The sequence below is a fragment of the Nothoprocta perdicaria genome, unplaced genomic scaffold (assembly GCF_003342845.1).
Source record: "Nothoprocta perdicaria isolate Ctin4 unplaced genomic scaffold, notPer1 scaffold_176, whole genome shotgun sequence".
NCBI lineage: Eukaryota > Metazoa > Chordata > Aves > Tinamiformes > Tinamidae > Nothoprocta > Nothoprocta perdicaria.
The window spans coordinates 1,552,183-1,573,034 of record NW_020454938.1 but is presented as its reverse complement, the minus strand read 5'-3'; the positions used below and the strand labels follow the sequence as shown (position 1 = coordinate 1,573,034).

General features: G+C 53.7%; 1 protein-coding gene across 2 annotated transcripts; it reads right to left on the bottom strand.

Moving 5' to 3' along the window:
- Positions 1–2,812: 2,812 nt before the first annotated feature.
- KLHL25 (kelch like family member 25) lies at positions 2,813–20,288 on the bottom strand. Of its 2 annotated transcripts, none has more exons than XM_026036327.1 (3): positions 20,245–20,288; positions 8,486–10,310; positions 2,813–2,898 (listed from the first exon to the last, which is right to left on the bottom strand). In XM_026036327.1, exon 2 carries the CDS (start codon positions 10,293–10,295, stop codon positions 8,526–8,528), a length of 1,770 nt encoding a protein of 589 aa, XP_025892112.1. In that variant the 5' UTR covers positions 10,296–10,310; positions 20,245–20,288; the 3' UTR covers positions 2,813–2,898; positions 8,486–8,525. The 2 variants fall into 2 exon arrangements, with proteins under 2 accessions (XP_025892112.1, XP_025892111.1); XM_026036326.1 differs by lacking the exon at positions 20,245–20,288 and adding an exon at positions 13,570–13,609.
- Between the last annotated feature and the right edge of the window lie 564 nt (positions 20,289–20,852).

The window sequence follows — 20,852 nt, the reverse complement described above, 5'->3', positions numbered from 1 at the left end:
TGAAAGCTGGGCTTTCTGCCCCCTAATTGGATTTGCTCTTCAGCCGAGAAGCCCTGAATGGCTTGGGTGGCCTCAAGGCTCGTGATTCCGGCTAGGAAGTCAGCAAGGAACCACGAAGTAGGTCACAGGGCTGCGAAAACAGCGCTGAGGGTTTTGCACAACAGTTGACGACATCCAATGAAGAGGTAGTGAAATGGAAAGAAAAGGGAGATTGTCAGCGAGGTGGGGGGAAAAAGGAGCTCCGGCTGCTCTTCCCTTGGGCAGGAGTCTCCTGCCTGGTGCTCSCTGCAGCCGGGTCTGGAGGACACGAGACTAACGCTCAGAGCTGGAGCAAGAGGGACTGAGACCGGTTTRAATTTCCAGTTCCCTGTAGGGAGTTGGAAGCAATGATTTCTCCTGCTCTAGGAAAGTAACTACATTAGTGACCAGCGTTTCCTGGGCTGGCAGTTTGGCAACCTGAGCCCTCAGGAAAAGCCAAGGAGCTGGCTTCCGAAGGAAGGAGGAACAGACAACCAGCCCTGCTCCGAGCCCTGCTCGGTGCGCAGGGCAGGACGCGGTGCAAGGAGACGGGCCAGGGCGTACGGAGGAGGCTGCAGGACTCCCTGCTCCCGCCGGGGCCTGCAGGGCCAGCCCGGACCCGGCACCAAGCATAGACTGCAAGAACATATAAGCCATGCAAAGGTACCAGCTGCAACCCATTCCCAAGCACTCCCTGCCAGAGCCACGTGTGACCCAGAGCAGGGAGAAAAAAAGCTCCTTTAAAAGAGGCGGAACAGGCCCCTTCTGGATGCCTTTGCCCACAGCTCCCGGGTAAAAACCGGCACTGCTTTAGCTGCGGCTTTGACTGCGCGACACCCCCTTCCATCTCCCACTCCCCTTCTACTTTGTGGTTTCTGACTAAGAAACCTTTGTGTTTTGCATCACATTTAATTCCCTAGCAACAGGTTGCTGCTGTCGCAGCAGCTGGTGATTGCTTTTGAATTGTCTTTCAGGCAAGCTCCAGAATAAATACAAAAGAGCACTTCTTTTGCATGGCTCATATCAAAGCTACCCAGTCGCAAACCCTTGCAATCTTGTTTTTAAAGCCCCAGAGTCCCATATACAATCTGAATTAGCAGAACTGAAAGGGCTTTTATTCACATGCTCTTTCTCGCTTTTTTTTTTTTTTTTTCCTTTCACTTTCCCTCTCATCAAATGGCAATTTTTAGGCCTTGAATTGGTTTCCCATAGGACTCTTTTATGAGCTTGCTTCCACGGATCCTTACCTAAGTATCTGCCCTGCTAATATCAACTAATGCAGCTACCCACCCGTCTCCCTGGGGGGCTGAGAGACATCCTCAGCCTTCTTTAACACTGAGCAAGCCAGACACCAAATCCCTTAAAAACACTACCCTGAAACCTCATAGGAAGCTGCGCTTCCTCCTCCCGCAAGTGCCTTCTAGCAGGACTACAAAATATTTATAAGTTTGGAGGTTTCTGTTTCGCCTGGTGTTCATAAATGCTGAGAGCCGCTTTGCAGAGATGTCGCAGGGCCCGGAGCAAGGCTCAACGTGGGGCAGAGCCYGATTCCCGGAGCTGGGACGTTCCCGCCGCCTTGCGCCCCTGCGCAGGGGCCAGGAGGAGCTCAGAAAACAGGGATTTCAGCTCCTCGGAATTTGCACTAGGAGCCCTGGACTTTATTCCCAGGTCTGCCACCAGCCTTGGATGAGGCACTTTGCAGCGTGCCTCAGTTTCCCAAGGTCTGAAGCAATAATAATTGCAGCTAGGCTGTTTGCAAAAGGAGGTTGTTTGCGAACCGCCCCACCGAGTGCCAAACCTGTTATTATTCCTTGGCCCTGTTATTATACTTAAATCCAGCTTGCTTAAGAACGGAGCACAGACTCCTGTGAAAAGCACACAAACGGTTTCCCAGATCATCATTTTTTATTAAAGTTTGCAGGCAGCTGGAAGAAAAAAAAAGAAGAACCACTACAAAATGTAAATAAACGTCACTCGGGGCCTCGCAGGGCTGCTTCGCGGCACCTGCTCCAAGAAAGGCCTCTGCTGTCTCTGCTGTCCCCGGCAGCGGGAAGGATTCCCAGCGCGTTGCATCCTGCAGCTGGTCCGGCCGCGGATTAACCGGAGCCGGTGGAGGAGGGCGAGCTGGGAGCGTCCGCAGGAGCAGCCCGGGCCATTCCCGGGCCATGGAAGAGCCGCGGCTCCGAGCGCACGGGAGCTGTATCCCGGCCAGCCGCTCCRCTCCTGGCCCTGCTCTTCCCGCAGCTGCGTGCACGGAGAAGCCCGGCCTCCATCCATCCAAACACGGGCGCTTGCGGCCAGGAAGGGGATAAAAGACCCTTCCACAGTGTAAAGGCAGAGGCACCTGCCCCGCTCCGCCGAGCAGCCTGGCCAGCTGCCCGGCCTTCCCACGTGTCGGCATTGCCAGCTCCGGGACAGCTGCAGCCTCCATGGCCTCATCCCCCCGAAACAKTGTCCCCTCCCCAGCCACCGTGCGTGTCCCCCAAAAACCTCCATGTCCCTCAAGCAGCTCCACTGCGACACTGCTGCACTGGGGACGCTGCGGCACCRAGAGCCGCCACCTCCAGAAAATAACTAAAAATCTCTCAGCCCTCCTTCCCCTAAAGCAACAACAAAAAGCACCTGAGAGGAACCTCACGCTGCGCCCTCGYAGGACGAGGCCGGGAGGCAGAGCCTGCTGCAGCGGCACCCCTGGCCCCACGGCACCGGTTGGCCCTGGGGTGGCTCCGGCCYGTGGGGCGGCTCGGTCCCCCCCGTCGCTCCTGGTGCTGGGAAGGGATGCGGAAGGCGCCTCGGAGGAGAGCGGGGCAGGAYAGGAGGGCGCTCGGTCGCCGCTTCAGCTCCGGCGGACAGCAAGGGAGATGGAGGCCGCTCTGGTATCTGGGGAGGAAAAGGCAAAGCTGGTTAATGGCCACGTCGCAGCCTGCTGAGACACAACCAAGAGACTGGYGTGTCAGCAGCTACCAGGCCCCGGGGCAGCGCTGCCGCCACGGGTGGGTGGAAAGCGTCTGGTTTGGTTTGGTTTGTGCTGGGTCAGGGATGAGTTTGGGTTTTGCAGCAGAGGACAGAGTGGGAGCTCAGCCGGGCTGGCGCTCAGCGGACTCTGCTCTGTGCAGATCCCGGGAGGCTCCCGAGGAAACCTCCGGAGAACGACACGGGTGTGAAGCCTCTGGAGTCTCAGCTATCTTCAGAGTCAGCAGGAGGGGAAACAAAACCTTGAGGAGGTCCCCTTCCTCTTTTCCCATCAGTTCCTCCAAAAGGACCTGCACAACCGACGCTTCCAAGGGGTTGACTAACCCAGCGYGGGGCCAGCGCTCCGACTGCACATGTTGCCATCTGCCCAGGGGTAGGAAAAGCCTGATTTTCATTGACTTTGCTCCCCAGGCCAGCCACTCCCTCGCAGCGCTGCTTGATAAACTGGCTTTGGCGGCTGCAGGCAGCGCCTGCCCGTGCGGCCCCGCTGCAGCGCCTGCAATGGGTTTCCCCCGGAGCCACGCACAGGCTCCGGCCGCGACTGTCCAGCAGCAACAACGAGGTTGTAATAGGTCTCCAGCACCCAGCCCAGCAAGGAGACGGGAGACTATCTGGAGGTTTTTAACCAAAGTCCTGAACAGTGTCTGCAGGCAGCTGTGGGTTTGCAAAGGGAAGGCGAGGGGTTCTGCAYGTGGATGGAGGCGGAGCGATGCACAGCAGCAAAAACCTGCAGCTTCTTGCAAGGTAAAACCTGACCGAGCTCTGCTCCACGTGGAAGTGAAGCCAAACCAGGGAGCAGAAAAGCCCTGCTTGTAAAAGGCTCGTTATCTGGGGTGCAATTAAATAATCAGAAAAAGAGTCATTGAACAGATCCGACGTTTACTGTGCCCGCAGCCTGGCAGATCAGAGTATCGCCTGGGCCTGGCACAGCGCATAAATACTCATAGGAACCGCGGGGCCGAAGTCCAGCAGCCGCAACCTCACCCTGTGTGGGTGCTGCAGTGTCCACCCAAGGGGCTCCGCGCAGCAGAGCGTCTGCAGGAGCCAAACCCAGCGAGAGGGCTGAGGAGAGCGTCACAAAGTCAACTCTTTGCTTCCAGGTGACCCAGAAACAAAAGCTCGGCCGCCGGCCTTGGCTCTCTGCAGCCCGTGCTGCAGGGAGGCCGGTGMACCGAGCAGCGCCTCGGCGCTCACGTGAAGGGGAGCAGCCGTGCGCAGCAGCGGCTCGGCGCTGCCGACACCACCCAGCTCTGACCCAGGGCGGCAAGGCTGGGTGGATCCAGGCTGGGATCCCACATGTCCTGCTCGTGCAGTGACCGCGCTGCCCGCCGTGCTGCTTGGCTTCCTGGGAGTGCAGACATCTCAGCTCCGGAGCCGCATTCCCACACCAGGAGCCAGAGTGGAGGGATGCAGCCACTTGGTCCTTCATTTAATCTTCCCTGGCTGTCAACTTCGCTTCAGATCTTCAGCTAGGTGCTAAGAGGAAGGAAAGACCCTCCTGCTTTTCATTCTTCCAGGAAGCCTGTGCCAAATCCCACCTCAGTCCGACCTGGGGCAGAGAGGAGCCCCTCTTGCCCTGGGATGGTGCTCAGTGCACCCGACTGCTGCACACGCTGGGACAYGTTTCTCCCTTCGCCAATGTGCTCCTCTGAAGCTCCTTCACTTGTACTTCTGCTTTRGATAGCAGAGCACCACACCCCGTGGCTCCCACCTCTCAAGTGATTGCTCTTAATCCCAGCTAAAGACTCTTCACTCCTCCTCTGGCTCAAGTCCATTTTTGACTCTTGTCCTTTGGACCCCCAAAATGAGAGCACCACAGGGGTCATAGCGTTCGGAGACAGGCACTGGGAGAACTTGCTCCTGATAAAGCCTGAAATTACCTCCTAGGAGATGCAAAACTCCCCACATCAGTTGTCACTTCAGGTGCTTTGATATTAGTCTGGGACAGAACAGGCCATGCAGCGCTGTTCCCCAAGCTCCTGTTGGGTCTTGCTTATGTTTATAAACACACAGGGGCTTTCTTCGCAGCGTGCTGGGTATTGCATTTCCCTTTTGCAACCAGTCGCCTCCTCACGCTGCAATTCCTGTGGGAACCCCGGAGCTGGCTCAGCCAGTTCTACCCGGCGCCCTCATCGCAGAGCTAAACACCAGCTTTAGCTCAGCTGGGTGCCTTAAGCCGAGGCCAGGTGCAGGTTTGCACAGCTGGAGAAGGCCCAGGGAGCAGAGCAAGTGCCAGGCAGCACCCAAGCAGCTGGAGGCAGGCGGGCTGCCGGCGCCGCGCGGGAAGAGGCCGGGCTTTCACTTGTGAACCTGCTCCGCACGCTGGATCCCCGGCATTCCCGCRGGCAGCACGTGCTCCGTGCCGGTCACGCCGCATTCCTGGCAGGGGCAGCGGGACTGCTGCCCAAGGGTGAGCTGGCACCCGGCAGGGCCCAGCTCCAGCTGGGACGGGCACGGGCCAGGCCCCCGGGAAGCGCTCCCAGCTGATGGGTTTTACGCTCCATGGCAAAGGCAGCTGGGTGTTTTATTAGCAATGTTTTTCAGGGACAGATTATTTAGATTTCTAAGCCTGTATGAATGTAATCCTGCTAGTTTATGGGTGAGAAATAGTTTCTTTATTGCAATGTTTTAAGGCTTCTGAAGGTATAGAATATTATTTGCTACGGAGCAACGGCCCCGGCCTTTACGTAGGCAGCCCAGCTTGCCCATCTCCATAGGGCACCTTGGACCTTCTCTGTTGGGCTGTCTCCGGCTCAGGGGAATGCCCCATGGGATGAGCTAGGGCTGTGCAGCTGACACAGAGCCCGGCTCCCTCCTCCAAACGCCCCAGCGCTCGGAGCAGATCCCTGGGGAGCAGGGCTGGCCAAGCTGCCTGCTGGCTGCCCATCCTTGAAGGAGGAGCCCGTAGGGCCCACGTGGGGTGTTGCAGCACAGACCCTCACACCATGGGGCCAAAACCCCTTGKCACAACCCCAGCAGGGCAAYGGAGCAGGCAGGAGGCTCCAAACRGCCAAGTCCAGCAGGACAGACGTGCAGCAAGGCCAGGCTCCCTCTCCGCAGAGCCAAGGTGAACGCGCGGGCTCAGGTTGGAGGCATTCGAGCTGCCTCTCGCTCACCAGTCTCCAGGCTTTGATTTAAGGAGCTGTCAGGGGCCAAGGCCATAACAATAAACTTAATTTTAAATTTAAAAAAAAAAAACACAAAAAAAATCCATAAAAATGAGGTCAAAAGGCATTCTCTCTGGCAAGAGCTCATGTATATTTTAAATATTTCTTTCAACCAAAAAGTGGAAATGAAGCCAAAAAGCAGATAAAACCTTTATACAGCGACTTTTCACCAGCTTTATTTGCAGGTTGGTAGATTTGAGCTCCAAGTTCGCTTGTGCCTGTGCCAGGCTCCAGGTTACAGGGGAAAATATCTATGTATCCCCTCAAAAGCTGYTTATTTAGGTCTGGGCAATTCAAAACCTGCACACAGAGGAAAAAGGGAGGCGAGGAAGGTAACAGCTGTGTATTTTTGGAGATCAGCTTTTATTCGGCTGCTGAGAATCAACTCTCACCTCAAAATATTCCCTATTCCTATTCCCAGYAGCGCGGCTGGCATTGAGGTTTAATATTCAGACACATCTGCTACCAGAGAAAAATTAATTTTCAGCTCTAGGATGGCTCTTAAGGGGAGGCCTCATTGACCTGAGCTGAAAATGATGGAGTCCTCACACTCTTTGCTGCAATATTTAATAGCTGAGTGGCAGTTAATTAGATTACTGAGCCACTGTGACAGATGCTAGGCAACGCCTGAGAAGGAGAATTTGGAAAGGCCATTGTCTTCCAGGGCTGGAAAGGCTCAGAGAAATCGGAGGAATTAACCCTTTCCACCCTTACAGCACCCTCTCCKTGAGCCAGGCCATGTTAAAATGAAATGTTTCTCAAACTGAAGACCAGTATTAAGGCCTAGGGTGCTTTGTACTCTCCCACCAAGAGCCTGAAAAAGCAGGTGGTCACGTTGGGTGAAAGCCTAGATGTGCCAGGAGAGCCTCATCTGTTCCCAGCTGGCATCAGGGAAGATCATCCCTGGGAAATGCCAGGGCACCGCAGTGATTTCAGCTCACTGAGGGATTCCCAGCAACTCTTCTTCCCTGTATTAAGTGGATTTTAGTGRAGATAGGGAGGAAGAACTCTCCCCATGGTCCCACCTCCCAAATAAAACCCTAAGTGAAGCTTGTCTATCTCATCCTCATATGCCAGAGCTTCCAGGCTCCTCCAGCTGGTTGGTAATTAGCCTCCAACCACCAAAGCAGGGCAGCATGTATTGCACACACTGTGAAACCTGCGACCAGGGGCTGCCAAGGTGTTATGATTTCTTGCAAAGATGGTACTATGCACGTGCCCATATCAATAGCTGTTCTCACCATGCAAGATGAGATTTCTGCCTTTCCTTGTCCAGCTGTGTTTTGGCACAGATCGGTCAGATGAGCAAGCCTAAGTGGAGCAAAACCAGTAACCAGATGGACAGCTAAACATCTTGCTGTGGACGAGAGAGGAGGAATCAACTACCAGGCCTGCTGTCCCCGTCCTACTGCTCTGCAATAACACTTTTCCTGAGCAAATGAGAACSAGAGCACCAGAACAGGACAGGATATCGTGAGTTTCCAGCAACCTTCTTATTCTCACACACCTTGAAACACATTCTTCTTCTGGTTACCAACCYCCTTCCCTCCCACTCATGTCTCACATAGAAGTCTCAGAAGTTCTGATTTAATAAGCAACTGTTTGGATGCTAAACAAACACCAGGACCATCAAATGCACCATGGCTTCTCAGCCTCCACTTCTGCAGCCCACTACCCATCTAACCTACTAAGATGTAAATACACAGCTTAAAAAGAGATCATCCGGTCTCCCAAGGGTTACTTGCCTACATACTCATCAACACCGGATGGATCACACCAATACTCAGGAAAAATAACAAACTATTGAGAAATTTTCCAAAGCACTTGCTGCTGAAGTATCTTCCAGATCTCAAGTGTAGAYGCATTTAGAAATCTTAAACTGCATCTCCCTCAACCACATGGAGACATATTCCAAGGTCAAAGCCAACTGAGTCGGCAGGGACAGATCTGCTCTCCCATACCCCCACACACAGCAGCTAGCTTAGATGAGGAGTTATTATAACACAAACAGAACGATGGAGACTGGCACAACCAGCTAGGATAGAAGAGCAAAGCAGTTCTGGTCTACTCACAGCCATCTACACAGCTACAGAGCCAAGGGCCTGTTGGGTTATTGAGGGTGTCATCTTGAAACATGAGAAAGCAGTTAGTGAGCTAGACTAGCATCACAGAACTTGTATTCTTTTCCAGTGCTACAACATCCCTCTCACCTTCAAATGTACCCTCCTCATAAAGGGTAAGGTGACCTGAGCCTTGGCTTCAGCGTGGTGTGGAAACCCATTTGAGGAAAGATAAGAAGTTTCAGCTTTAGCAGTAGAGACCCTTACCTTATTGTATTCCTGGATCTCAGCCCCAGAGTCCTAATTCTCATGAGGGCAAATGCTTCCAGGTGCTGACAAAAGCTGTGGGGATGAGCGAATAAGGCACCGTTGTGATACAGTTCCACGTGTCTGACGTCGGGTCGTAGCAGTCCAGCGTTTTGCACCTCTGAGTCCCAAAGTAACCCCCCACCACGTAGAGTTTGTTCCCCGAGGCCAAGGCATGGCAGGACATGCGCTTGGCAGTCATATCCCCAATGCGTGTCCACTGGTCCGTCTCGCAGTCAAAGCGGTAGGCGGACGCCGCCGTGAACTCCGTGTCTCCCCCCATGATGAAGATCTGGCTGCCCAGGACGGCGGCGGCCGTGTAGCGCCAGGGCTGCGGGCACTCCGCCTTGATCATCCACCGATTCTCGGCYGGATCGTAGCACTGCACTTTGGACACCATGTCCCGGTGAATGCTGGTGCCGCCGAAGACAAAAAGCTTGAGCCTGGCGCTCACCACAGCCGCGTTGCTCACTCCGTCTCGCAAAGGCGCCACCATCATCCATTTGTTGGATGCTGGATCGTACTTCTCCACTTGCTTCAAGGAAACAGAAGGTGAGGCAGGAAAGACCCCAGCCACTGCAGTGTGTCCGCCCACCACGTAGAGGCAGTTCTCCAGCTCAGCTGAGCCGTGGCCAAACCGAGCTATTAACATTGGGGCAGCTTTTGACCACTCCTCATGAACAGTGTCATACACCCACACATCTTTGGAGACTCCATTCTCTGAGCCCCTGCCTCCTGTGATGTATACTTTACAGCCAATGGCACAGGCACTAAACTCTTTCCGTGGACTTGGCAGGTCTGCTTTGGGGATAATTTCCTTTGCTTTGTGATCCACTTGGTAGATCTTATCACACATGAARGTCTGCCCTCCCAAGATGAGCAAGGTGTGCCCAGCTTTGCGAGGCCTGGCACAGGGGCTGGTGACCACTCCATCATTCTGGAGGATCTTCTTCTTGCACTGAATAGCTTCATCCAAGACAAGTTTGTTCCTTTCATCAACCATGATCAGGTCCTCACACGCCAAGGCTTCCTTGAGGCATTCAGAAGGAAGTAAGGCCAGACGAACGTTCTTCAGAAGCTCTGGGAGATAAGCCTTCCGCTCGTCCAGATCATATTTTACCCACTGGATGACAGCTTTGAACACCTTTTCTTCATCYTCAATTTCCAACTCATCACTGGAGATGAGGTCCAGAAGAGTGTCCTTGGAGAGGTTGTTGAAATCCTCACTCTTGTGAACAGTTTCAAAGTTGACCAGGCACATCCTCCAGGAGAGCTCATAGAGCCTCCGGCACTGATGAGCATCCGAGAGCAACATCATGCCCAGGCAGTTGGAAGGATAGAGGTTCTTCTCCAGGAACTCAGCTGCCGCATCTCGGACATCATGGAACTGCAGCATGTCTCCGGCCTCCAGGAGCGACTCTGCATTCTCCTCATTGATGATGATCCGGGAGGAGTAAGCGAAGTCCAGCAGCAGTTCGAGCACCTCGGGGTGCAGGCTGTCATGGAAATTCACCTCATCACCCAGGCTCTCACGAAGGCCGTTGCTAAACATGGCTTCAAAGTACCTGCTGGAGGCCGCCAGCACTGCCCGATGGCACGGGAACGACCGGTTTCCTGCCCAGAGGGTGACATCGGTGAACATGCAGTGCTTSCGGAGCGTGTTGAGGTGGGACAGGACGCAGTCCGGGTGGGAGGCTTTGTGAAACAGCAGGATGTTCATGGAGCCGGTGCTAGTCCGGGATTTACGGTTCTCATGGACGCTGACTGACATGATGACAGTTCTTGCCTGCGGAGAAACAAACAGAAAATACCTGATTATTTTCTTGTCGTTATGATGTGGGGCAGGGAGCCAGCAGCAGCAGCACATCTGCCCCTGACAACGCAGCCAGCACATCTCAAACACAAAGCAGCGGCTGAAACTGCAGCGCGGGCTGCTCCAGTGCCCTACCTTGAGGAGCCTGTTCCTGCTTCACATTCAGCACCCTGAGGTTTAACTGAGGCCGAGCAGGGTGGAAACAGAGGGAGAGGAAGTTCTGCCCTTTGATTTCAGCAATAAAGCAACAAGGTGAAGCAACCCAAACCCAGGCTTGCTGGTAAGCTGTTTCAACAGCCTCTAGAGGGGGAGTTTCTTTTCCTTCACAAACAGCATTGAGAGAGGGGTCTGTCCAGCACAAAGGGCACCAGTGTGTTCCTGGCTCGGCAGGAGTCACGTTTGGTTTCTAAGTGCATGAAGATTATTGCAGGCTTAAGTAAGAAAAGTAAATGGTTACTAATTTTATTTAAGAAATACAGAGCTGCTAGCACAAGCCAAAACATTCGCACTGCAGTCTTGATTGATAAATCTCATTGGACACTTCATTGACAGCCGCTTTGCAGTACACACAGTAATCAGAGAATAAGACAAAAGAATTAACTTGCACTTTTTAAATGTGCAGGAAGATGCAAATAGGATGTTTTTATTAACTACTATTTTGTTTAAGCAYGGCCTCATACCTATTAATATCTGTGGAGCGGAAGGCCTTTAAACCAGTCAAATTAGCAGAATCTAGATGATAGCATCTAAGTCACTTGCTCTAAAATAGTTCAGCCAGCCCAATCTTTACGTGGGGAAAAAAGCAGGCACGTGGATATGCAGGCAGTGTATCTCACACACTAAAAGGCCAGGGCCAAAGTGGAGAAATTGGTAGCAAAACTGCCCTGAGGATAGAAAAAAAGAGCCTTCAAAGGCAGGGGCCTGGAAGGAACTGGACACGTACATGAGGAGTGTGGTTTTTCAGTGTGAAACACATGGAAGCGCACGCAGAAGGAAACGCTTCCCGTGGCGCCGGCTCTGAGGAAAGGCAGCCCATTTAACGGAAAAAAGCTAGAAGATGCTGTGTGAGAAACAGTATCTGGCTGGGTTGGACCTCCCCTCTCTCACCCAACGCTGCTTGTCTTTCTCCCCTTCTCTAATACCCTTTTTCTTCCCTATTTGTCTTGCCCCAAAACAAAACACCGCAGTTCTGCTTTTGAGGCCAGAGACACAGGGCTGCCCCCCTCCCCACGCTGTCCCACTCYGTGGGTTCAGCCACGTAATCCCTGAGAAATCATTAATTAACAAAGCAGATACGGCTGGGGAAGTTTATTTATTTTAAACTCGCTCTTTGCAGCCCGATTTTTTCTTTTGGGGCCTTTCCCCCTCACCCTGGGGTTTTCCTGCACATGCAGGGTCACAGCTCAGCCCCRTCCTTGCCTCATCACCTCCGGGAAGGCCGGGATCACATGGATTCCCCCCCAAAACAGCCACCGGGGCCCAGAGGGATAACACAGAGCGCGGATGAGTGAGCGGCATCCGCTGCATGTGGCCCTGGACATTCCCAGACGCCGCCTCATCCCAGCAAACGGGGCTCCATTCCCAAGCTCTGCCAGCCCAGAGCCTCCAACATTCCCAGTATGGCCCGTGGGCTCCGGACCTTTGTGGCTGCTGAACTCATTTCCTTTGCCAAGACAGGGAGGGCAACGCTAGGCCCAGACTGCACTCGCACCCAAAGAAAACCCTTTCCAGAGCCCAGCCCAGGCACGACACTCATTTAAGAGGTTATATGAATTCAATATATGTCAAAGCCCCATAGCGCTGAACTGAGGAATACAAATGAAACATTTATGAGTCTGCTAAAAGCTATTGATTAGGGTGCCGGGGCCTGCAACCTCAGAAATCACCCCGCCAAGGCGAGCGCTTTCTTTGCCCACAGCTCCGCTCAGGTATCGGCTGTTTACCTTTGATTTGCTTATCCATAGAAAATTAATCAATTTATATAGGACAGCTAGGGAAACAAACAAAAGATTACAGGAAGGCAGCATCATTATTTTTTTTCCCCGAGACTAAGAATAGAAAAGCCGCTACTCAGAAAGGCAAGGGCAGGTCATTTAGAAATGAGAAACGTCTATATAAAAGCTGYGGCAGAGCTGCTGCGAGTATTAAAAAATAGAAATAAATAAATGAAATCAAGCCTGTCACGGCTTCTGGATCTCCCAGGCTGAGCACCCTGATCAACTCAGGCAGCCTCTCAGCTTGGGTGCGCAGCCATCTCATCGGCAAGGCCTGCCCTGCGTTTTTTGGCACTTCTCAAAGAGCCTGTTTTGAGGGCAAACAGTGCAATGTGCCTCCTTCTCGAGTCCTGCTGGAGCTGGGCACGAGCAGGGCTTCATTCTTCCCTCCACCCACACCCCCCTGCAGCTCACAATCTACCAGAGACTTTGGCATCATCCCACACATATCGGATGAACAGAAACTGCAGGCAGCAGCTCTTTTATCTGATGGGTTTCTTGCACAATCGGTAGCCTTCTGCACTTCAGAAGCCTGAAGCTGAAAGGATCTTCTATACTTTACATACTGTGCACAAATGCATACTTAAACTTAAGCAATACTTGACTGCAGTGACAAATAGGGCTGGACGCCTGACATGTTCTCTGTGGCGCTTCGCAGAAGTGGCTGCACGTAGGACAGAACTCGACCTCTGCCACKTTCCTGCTTTCTCCTATTCAGCTACTGAACTAAAGGGAAAAAACAGAACCATGCAGGACATTTTGGAGGGATATTTTGGCTATCTGGAGGGATATTTTGCACAGAGAAGCCTGTCAGTGTCTCTTTCCACGCTCCCACCTGCTCTGCAAGAGCTCGGGGGTTATCTGAGCTCGCAGCTGCATCTGCCCTTGGGCAGSAAGCGTCAATGAGAACAGCAGAAGGCAAGACCTCAACAAACTGGGTCAGGGATTTCTCCATGCTGTAGTCATTTTTTTTCCCCCTGTGCAAGGCAGTTATTAAAAAAAATAAATGTCTACTGCATAGCCTTTTAGAGGATCTTATTGCATGCAGAGGCAGATGATAACTCTTATTCCATATGGATGAGGGCATAGGGCATCAGCTTTTTGACAGCTATCCAATGTTTTCTGCTAGCTGTAATACTCTGCGGGCTCGCCGCAGCCCTTATATAGCAGAGCTAGGAAAGACAGGATTTTTTCCAGCATGGCAAGATAAGGAAGCTTTGGAAAATCCTTCCACTCACCCACACGTGGAAGACAGCAACTCAGGGGAAGGGTAAACCTGGSCCAGGCAGAAGAGACCCCTCTGATCTCAGCTTACAAAGAAAATGCCTCAGCGAGCTCCGGACAGGACAAAGCTGGCAAAGAGAACAAGGGGAGAAGTCAAAACCAGAGTTGGCCACATGCCCCATTCCAACAACAGCCATGCTTCTCCTATCTGAACCATTGCCTAGGCCTTCTCTCATGGGCCTGTAGGTTGCTCTTTCATAAGCTCCACTTCAGGCAGCTGGTACAGATAATATTAGAGTATCTCCTGGGGTTCTTCTGTCTCTCATAAAATCCAAGTTGCTGTTTAAAACCTCAGTCAGGTCTCCAGTCACAAGAAAACTGCATGTCAGAGGAAGCACTGTTGGTGCTTACTATAGTTGGAACTATTTGCTTACGTAGGGTTGATTTCCATCTCCCACCCTATCCTTAAACCAGAAGACTATCCATGATCTTCCAGCAGGGAATTCCCAGCCGGTCCGGCCAAGCTCTCCACTTGGGAGGTGACTTTTCCAGAGCTTCCTCACATGTGCTTGCCGTTGACCCAACAACTTGCATGGTGCTGCATCTGTTCCCAGATCAGACAGCTGAGACACGGCTTAATTTCAAGAGGACAATACCTGGGAGCAATTACCACATTCCCTAATGAGACTTTGGGGTTCCAGACTCATTTCTGCTTAGAAGTGCAAAACGACAGGATTTAGCAGCATTCTCCCGAGACCATAATGGTTGTCTGAGCACCAACAAAGAGCCCAGAGCCCATGAGCTGAACCTGGTACTCGCTGTTTGCCAGTCAGACTCTACGAGAAGCAGCRAGCAAAACACAGCTTCTTTCTGTCYCGCTCAGCCAAGAATTATTAAAGCACATAAATAAGCTGTTACGTTGGCCACTGGCTCCATTTATAAGTCCTAGAAGAAACTGCTATGCAGGAGTACAGGCTGCAAAGCCACCGTCCTCCCCACAAGACTCCAGTTCTTCTGGCTGTTGTGACTTATGCACAGGACGTTGTGTGCTCTCTGCTCGGGGTTTTATTAGAATTTAAATGCTCACCACGTGATTTGGAGATCAAAGGCTTTGGGCCCAGGAGAGCTCTCATCTTATACTTTCTTTCATTTATTCCAATTCATTTCGTCTGCTTCTGTTTTTCCTGCCACGTGGGACCTAGCTGGTGCTCCGAATTCAGAGCCTGCAGAGCAACAAGGACAACAGCTACCACCTATCCACACGTACCAGGCGGTGGATGATTAAAACAGCCCCATGGCATGAGGAGCCCTTAAGCACCTTTGTTGCTCTGGGCCTTATTCTTTCATCAATCCATGTGATCTCTCAGACCTGGGGAGCATTACAGAGGAGGGGGAATATTTACCTGCCCACATACAAATGCAATAAATCAGTACATCCACATGAACCAGAGCAGCAGAAGCTCCTAATGGGCCAAAGGCACGGCAGACCTGCCCCCAGCCAGCCGTGAGGCTCGTGTTTTTCCCTTCCTCTCTGGTTTCACAATATCGGTGCTTTAGGGTGAAATGCTGCCCTGAATGCAGACAAAGTTCAGCTTCTCCCTGGATGCAGGGGATAAATGTTCAGCCTATTCAGTCACCCCTTACTCGCTCATCCCAAATATCTGTGTGTTCCCGTGCCTTCAGCGCCTGGTGCTTGGGCCAGCCAAGCCAGGCTAGGGCACAATCACCCTGCAGAGCAGCCAATTCTCCTTCCACCATGCAGAGCAGCAATCTAGGAACCTGGAAACTCCCCCACTGTTGCGTTAGGGCAGTTTTCCTGCAAAGACGTTCAGGAGACAGCGGAGCAACAATGCGCCATCAACCTCACACCTCCAAAGTGCATCCTTAAGGGAAGGTCAAGGGAGCTCCCCATCAGGCAGGTGTCACCTACTCGAGCGTGCAGCTCGGGCTTTAAAGGGGGAACAAAACAGCAGAAACACACAGAGATGGTGGGGAAGTGACCCAAGCAGGTTCTCAGCTCCTCTTCATGTCCCTGCACAGGCAGGGCAGCACATGGACTACCAGCACGCAGCTCAGAGGGACCTGTCAGAAATGCCCAGCACTAAAAACGCCTTTTTCCAAAGACTGCCCAAGATGAGAGGAGTAAAAATAGCACCTGGCACCGAGCACAACACTAGGCTGCCAAGCRGGAAGCGAAGGACCTTCCTTGCACCTCCCTGGGGCACACGCTGCTCTGGGCTCTGCCTGCTGGAGGGGCACGCTCTGCTCTCCACAGAAAAGGGGTGTTTTCCAGCAGCAATGCAAGCTCAGCAATCTGCCCGTATCATTCAAATTCATACCTGTGCTCAACAGGATGACTAACGTGCTGGAAATGCAACCGTGAGTTTTCACCCTGCAATGCACCCTGTAATTCTGCCTTGAATCAGCAGRTACGTCTGCAACACGGCCGGATTTGGCCTTCCTGACAAACTCTCCTTTCATCGTATCTGCAAACAGGCAAGCAAAGGAAGAGGGAATTCAATGCCCCAACCCCAGATTTGCAATGCCGTCCCAACCTTTCTGGGTGGGAGGCCTCCGTTACTGTTTCTTCTCCCCTTATTTTCTATTCTGTCCTACACCAAAAACAGAGAGACCATGTGAAAGGCTGCTCTGTTGGCTCAGACTGAAACTGGGAGGTTTTCCAAGACCAATTCCATAGGCTCCAGGAGATCAGATYGTCTGGAGAAGGTCCGGGCACGTATCTGATCTTCAGCCTGCTTACTCAAGCAAATCTGACCTCGGGAACTTGCTCTGCCCGTCACCATTCCGTGTCCCAGGCTCAGCAGGACCCCCTGGAGCCCCGTGCCCCTCTCTGAGCCTGAAGGCAATGCAAGAATCCACCGAACGCCACTTGCAATAAAAATCAAAAGCAGCGTTTCAGGCTATACCAAAGAGCTAGCTTCTTGTTCCATCTTGCAAAAGCACTGGCAAAAGGGGCAACGCTCATTTAGATCTATAACGAACAGAACTACCCGAGCCAAAGGAGGCTGCTTTCCAGCCAAAAGAAAACTATCTGTAGGAAGTTTGCTTTGCATGCAATAGATGCAGTTTTATTTGTCAGGCAGATACCGGACTTGCGGGTCTGCAGCTGCACAACTCCCTCCAGCTCCGTAAGCTACAAGGAGGCAACAAACAGAGTTCACGCTCACCCCTCGGCACGTGGGCTTTGCACTCCTGGGAACAACACACCCTCCCGCGCTACCCAAGCCCAGATAAACCACGCTTTTAGCCGCAGCTCGGGCTCCAGACAAGAGCTTTTCATTACTACGCCTTAGCCCCAGTGGATCTTTTCAGAGCCCGCGATTCATTTCGGCGGCTGCTGCCGGGTTTTGTGCCCCGGGCCTGCCSTCCGGCTCGCTGGTGAATAAATTCCATTCTGCCAGATCAATCACAGCAGGTCTGCAGAATGAATGCAGGGCTGCAGAGGAAGCTAGCGAGTTTTCCATTCCCTCCTCTCCCAGATAATACTCAAAAAGGCTGCGGAATAGAAACCATCTACTCAATCACAATATCTCTCCCAACCCCATCCGGGCAGGATAAAGTCCCTTTCAAGCAAGCCAGCTTGCAAATATGCTGTAAAGGCAAAAGGGCTTCAGTACTTCAAATACAGGCAAGCAGAGCCACATGCCACTTCCCAGACTTTGCAGGCTATGTGGTRTATGTCAAACTAATGGCAGAATAAGCGCTGCCATTGCTGACTCCAGGGAACCTGCTCAGATCCTGCCACTGTTTGCACTCTGCGCCCMGCACGGAGGTGCAAAGCGGAGAGCTCGGCTGCTGAGTCCCTGCTGCCCGCGCTCACACCGACGGCGTCCAGGGCACGATGCAATGTCGGGCCCGGACATTTAACCTGGTTTTCTTCCGTTTCACCCTGCTCCTCTCCCAGGCAGGAGGTCTGGGTCAGGCTCAGTTGTCGGGCTCGCTTGAAGGGGACTTTATCCTGCTGGGGTACCACACAGGGCTGGGGTAGCATCAGCCCGGGTGCTTGCAGGTGACCAGGTCACAGCAGAAGCCCTGCAGCAGCCCAGCCTATCCTGCAGCCCCGCGTCCCTCCCAAGCAAACCAGAGCGAGCTCCAGAACAAAACCGGCCTCACCACAGTCTGGCAGACTTTGCAAAGCCTAATGGTCAGCAAGCAGACTGTGGTTACGGGATATGCAACATTCCCAGGATTGCATGGGGTCGGGACAGGAGACAGAGCAGCTTTTAGCGGCTGGAGTGACGCTAGCAGCCCCTGAAGGGCTATAAAGTTGATCAGCAAAGACAGACTGATGTGTCGGCAGCTAAAGGCCGTGCCGGGGCTGGGGGGGTTGTTCCAGCCAGGCGCTCTCCAGGCGGCCCCCCCGGCACTGCYGCTTGGAGCCAGCCCGGCCACGTGCGCTCCAATCCAACACTGTCTTTGGGTGCTTTGGGTGGCGGTGGTCGCCACTACAGGGACACGGATAGTATCATCACTTGTGTGTACATATAGATACACACATGGTCCTTTCTCCTCCTTGAGCATCCAGGAGCGCATCCAGCCGCCCTCCTTCCAGGGTGCATGTTCCAAACCCCTARACGTGCCCATTTTCACACATTCGCCGTTTCACACATTCTGCCTTCACCTGCCTCCGTGGCACCTTCTCAGCGTGGCCACCTCTGCTCTGCAAAACCACATCAGGGACTCGGCGCCAGCCTCGTCCTTCCAGTTGCACCTGCCCCATAGGCAGCRTGCGAGGCGATCCCAGGGCACAACCCACCAGCGTGACGAGCCCAAGGGAACACGGATTACACTCCCAAAAGCCAAAAAGCTCAAAAATGAACAAAAAAAAAGGACCAGAAATTTACATTTCCCAGTGCTGTAGCTCCTTAACAGTCTCCTGTATCCCAGTGCGACTGCTTTTCTGCCACAAATTTCCCAGGTTTTATCCCGAAGAATCCTGTGCCCCTACCAAACTTTCCCTTTGCAAAGGGAACTTCTGCAAACTCTTTCCCAAGCACTGTGCTGAATGCAGCCCTATTGTGGAGATAAATATCCCATAGCAGATGGTGAGAGACACAGGACATAAAACATGTTCTCCGGTAYGACTTGATGTGAGGCAGCGATGAAGGAGAAGGGAAAAAGAGWGGCCCCAACAAGGCTCCTGTCCAGGAAAGATCCTGTGGGAGATGGACAGAGGGATGGGAGGGAGCGGGAGCCCCGGGAGCTGCAGGGGCTCTGACAGGGCGGCAGCGAATAACCCAGCCACTAACCTTGCTGCTGCATGGCACGTTGCAAACACGGCGGGTCGCTCCAAAGGCGGCCTCGATAAAAACAAGCGCTGCAGGACGCGGGAAGGAGGGGGAGCAGCAGGGAGGTTTACACAGCTGAAAGGTTCGAGCTGTTTGTCTGCACTGACACGACGCGTCTGTCCCAGCRAGGATGAAAGGGCCCGAGCGCGACGGCCCGTGACGCAGCGGCCAAGCCGGTCGCCCCGGCGGATCACAAGGGATCCGCGCGGAGCCTCCCGGGGCCGGAGGGAAAGCAGGAAAGAGGTCGGGGCTCCCCACACGGAAAGCTCGGAGGCCACCGCTGAGCTGCCTCCCTAGGAGAGGCTGTGGACGGGGGACTCTGGGTCCGGCCCCCAAAAACACCCACCACACAAGCAAGCAGCCTGGCAGGAACAGCGGGTGCATCTCAGAAAAATAACAAAAAAAAGTAGGGGGAAACCTCTGCTTGCGAGCTCTGAAACGCAAAGGGGCCTGTAAAGGCAGCAGAGCATCAGGAAACTGTTTTTTTCCTGTTTCCAGCTCTGAGCAGCCACTATTAAAAAAAAAAAATTTAAGCTTCTGAGCATGGTTTCTGCAGCTCATTTCCTTGCAGACAAGGAGCTGCATCCCTTAAACCACAGATGAGGCCTTTGAGGAATCCACACACAGCAAGCRCAGCAACAACGCTCGACTTCCAGATTTGCTTCCCTATAGGAACGGCAACTTCTGAGGCTTTTTTGTTTGTTTGCATAGGTCTTTTTTTGTTTGTTTATTAAGATTTTTCTTTGAAAAGTATCTGTACTTCTAGAAAAAAAAAAAAGGAGAAAAGCCCTTTGCCCCCCTCCATAGGCCAGGCCAGGGCAACCTTCCAAGGGGGTGAAACCTGGGCAGGAAACAGCGCGCTGCCAAGTCACACGATGAGCGACAGAGCCGCTTGCCCGGGCAGCGCACGGGGTCTCCTCTGCCACGGCATAACCTATGGATTACATATATCTATAGATACACACACACATATAATATATATATACACACACACACACATTATATATGTACACACACACACACTACATATAGACACACATTATATATATATATATATACACACACATACATGCATATCTATATATATGAACACCCCACAGCTCCCCTTGCTTTGCCTCGCGGGGCAGCGCCGCGCGGGCGCCCGGGGGTGGGGCTGGCAGCGCCCACGCGCGCCCCGGGGCACCCACGGGCTGCCCGGCCGGCCAGCAGGGTTTTAAGGGTGCTGAGCTGCTCTCCACGCCGGGCAAAGCGGGCGCCGCCGCGTGGGAAGCCGCCCTGCCCCGGCTCCCTCGCGGAGGGCCGCGCGCCGCCCCCGCGCCCCGTGGGCCGCTGTCCCGCGCGGGCTCAGGCTCCGGTCCCGGCCCCGCTCGCGGCACTCACCGGCCCACGCTGCGATCCGCGGGCGCGCCCGGCCCGGCCCGGACGGCCCCGCGCGCTCCCTGGTCCCGAGGAGCCGCCGGGTGAACGGCGCCGCGCGTGGAACCCGCGGGGCGGGGCCGCCGCTCAGCCGCCGCCAATCAGGGAGCGCCGAGCCCGTGACGCACGCGGGGGGGCGGTCTCTGCGCCCCGCCCCGCGGCGGCGCGGCGCATGGCGGGGGGGCGGGACCCAGCGCGGCGCGGACCAATGGGAGGAGGGGCCGGGGAAGGGGGGCGGGGCCGGGCTGTGGGGGCGCCGCGTGACCCCGCGCGGGTCGCGGGTGGGTTGGTTCGTGCGCCGCGGGCGGGGGGTTTATTGGGAAAAGGATGAAATTTGAAATTATCTGGTGTCTGGACTGGTGTTCCTGCTACCAAAAAAATTAAAATCCTACCCAAAAGCCCATCACTAGTTTTGGGCACGGGGCAAACCGAGGAAGTGATGCTCCCAGCGCCCCCCCCATGACTCCTTTGCCCCCTGTACTCCATCACAAGCTTCCAGAAATAATACACAAGTCGGACATGAGGAGCTATTAATTGTGTCTCCTCAAAAGACACCTGGATGGGAATATCCA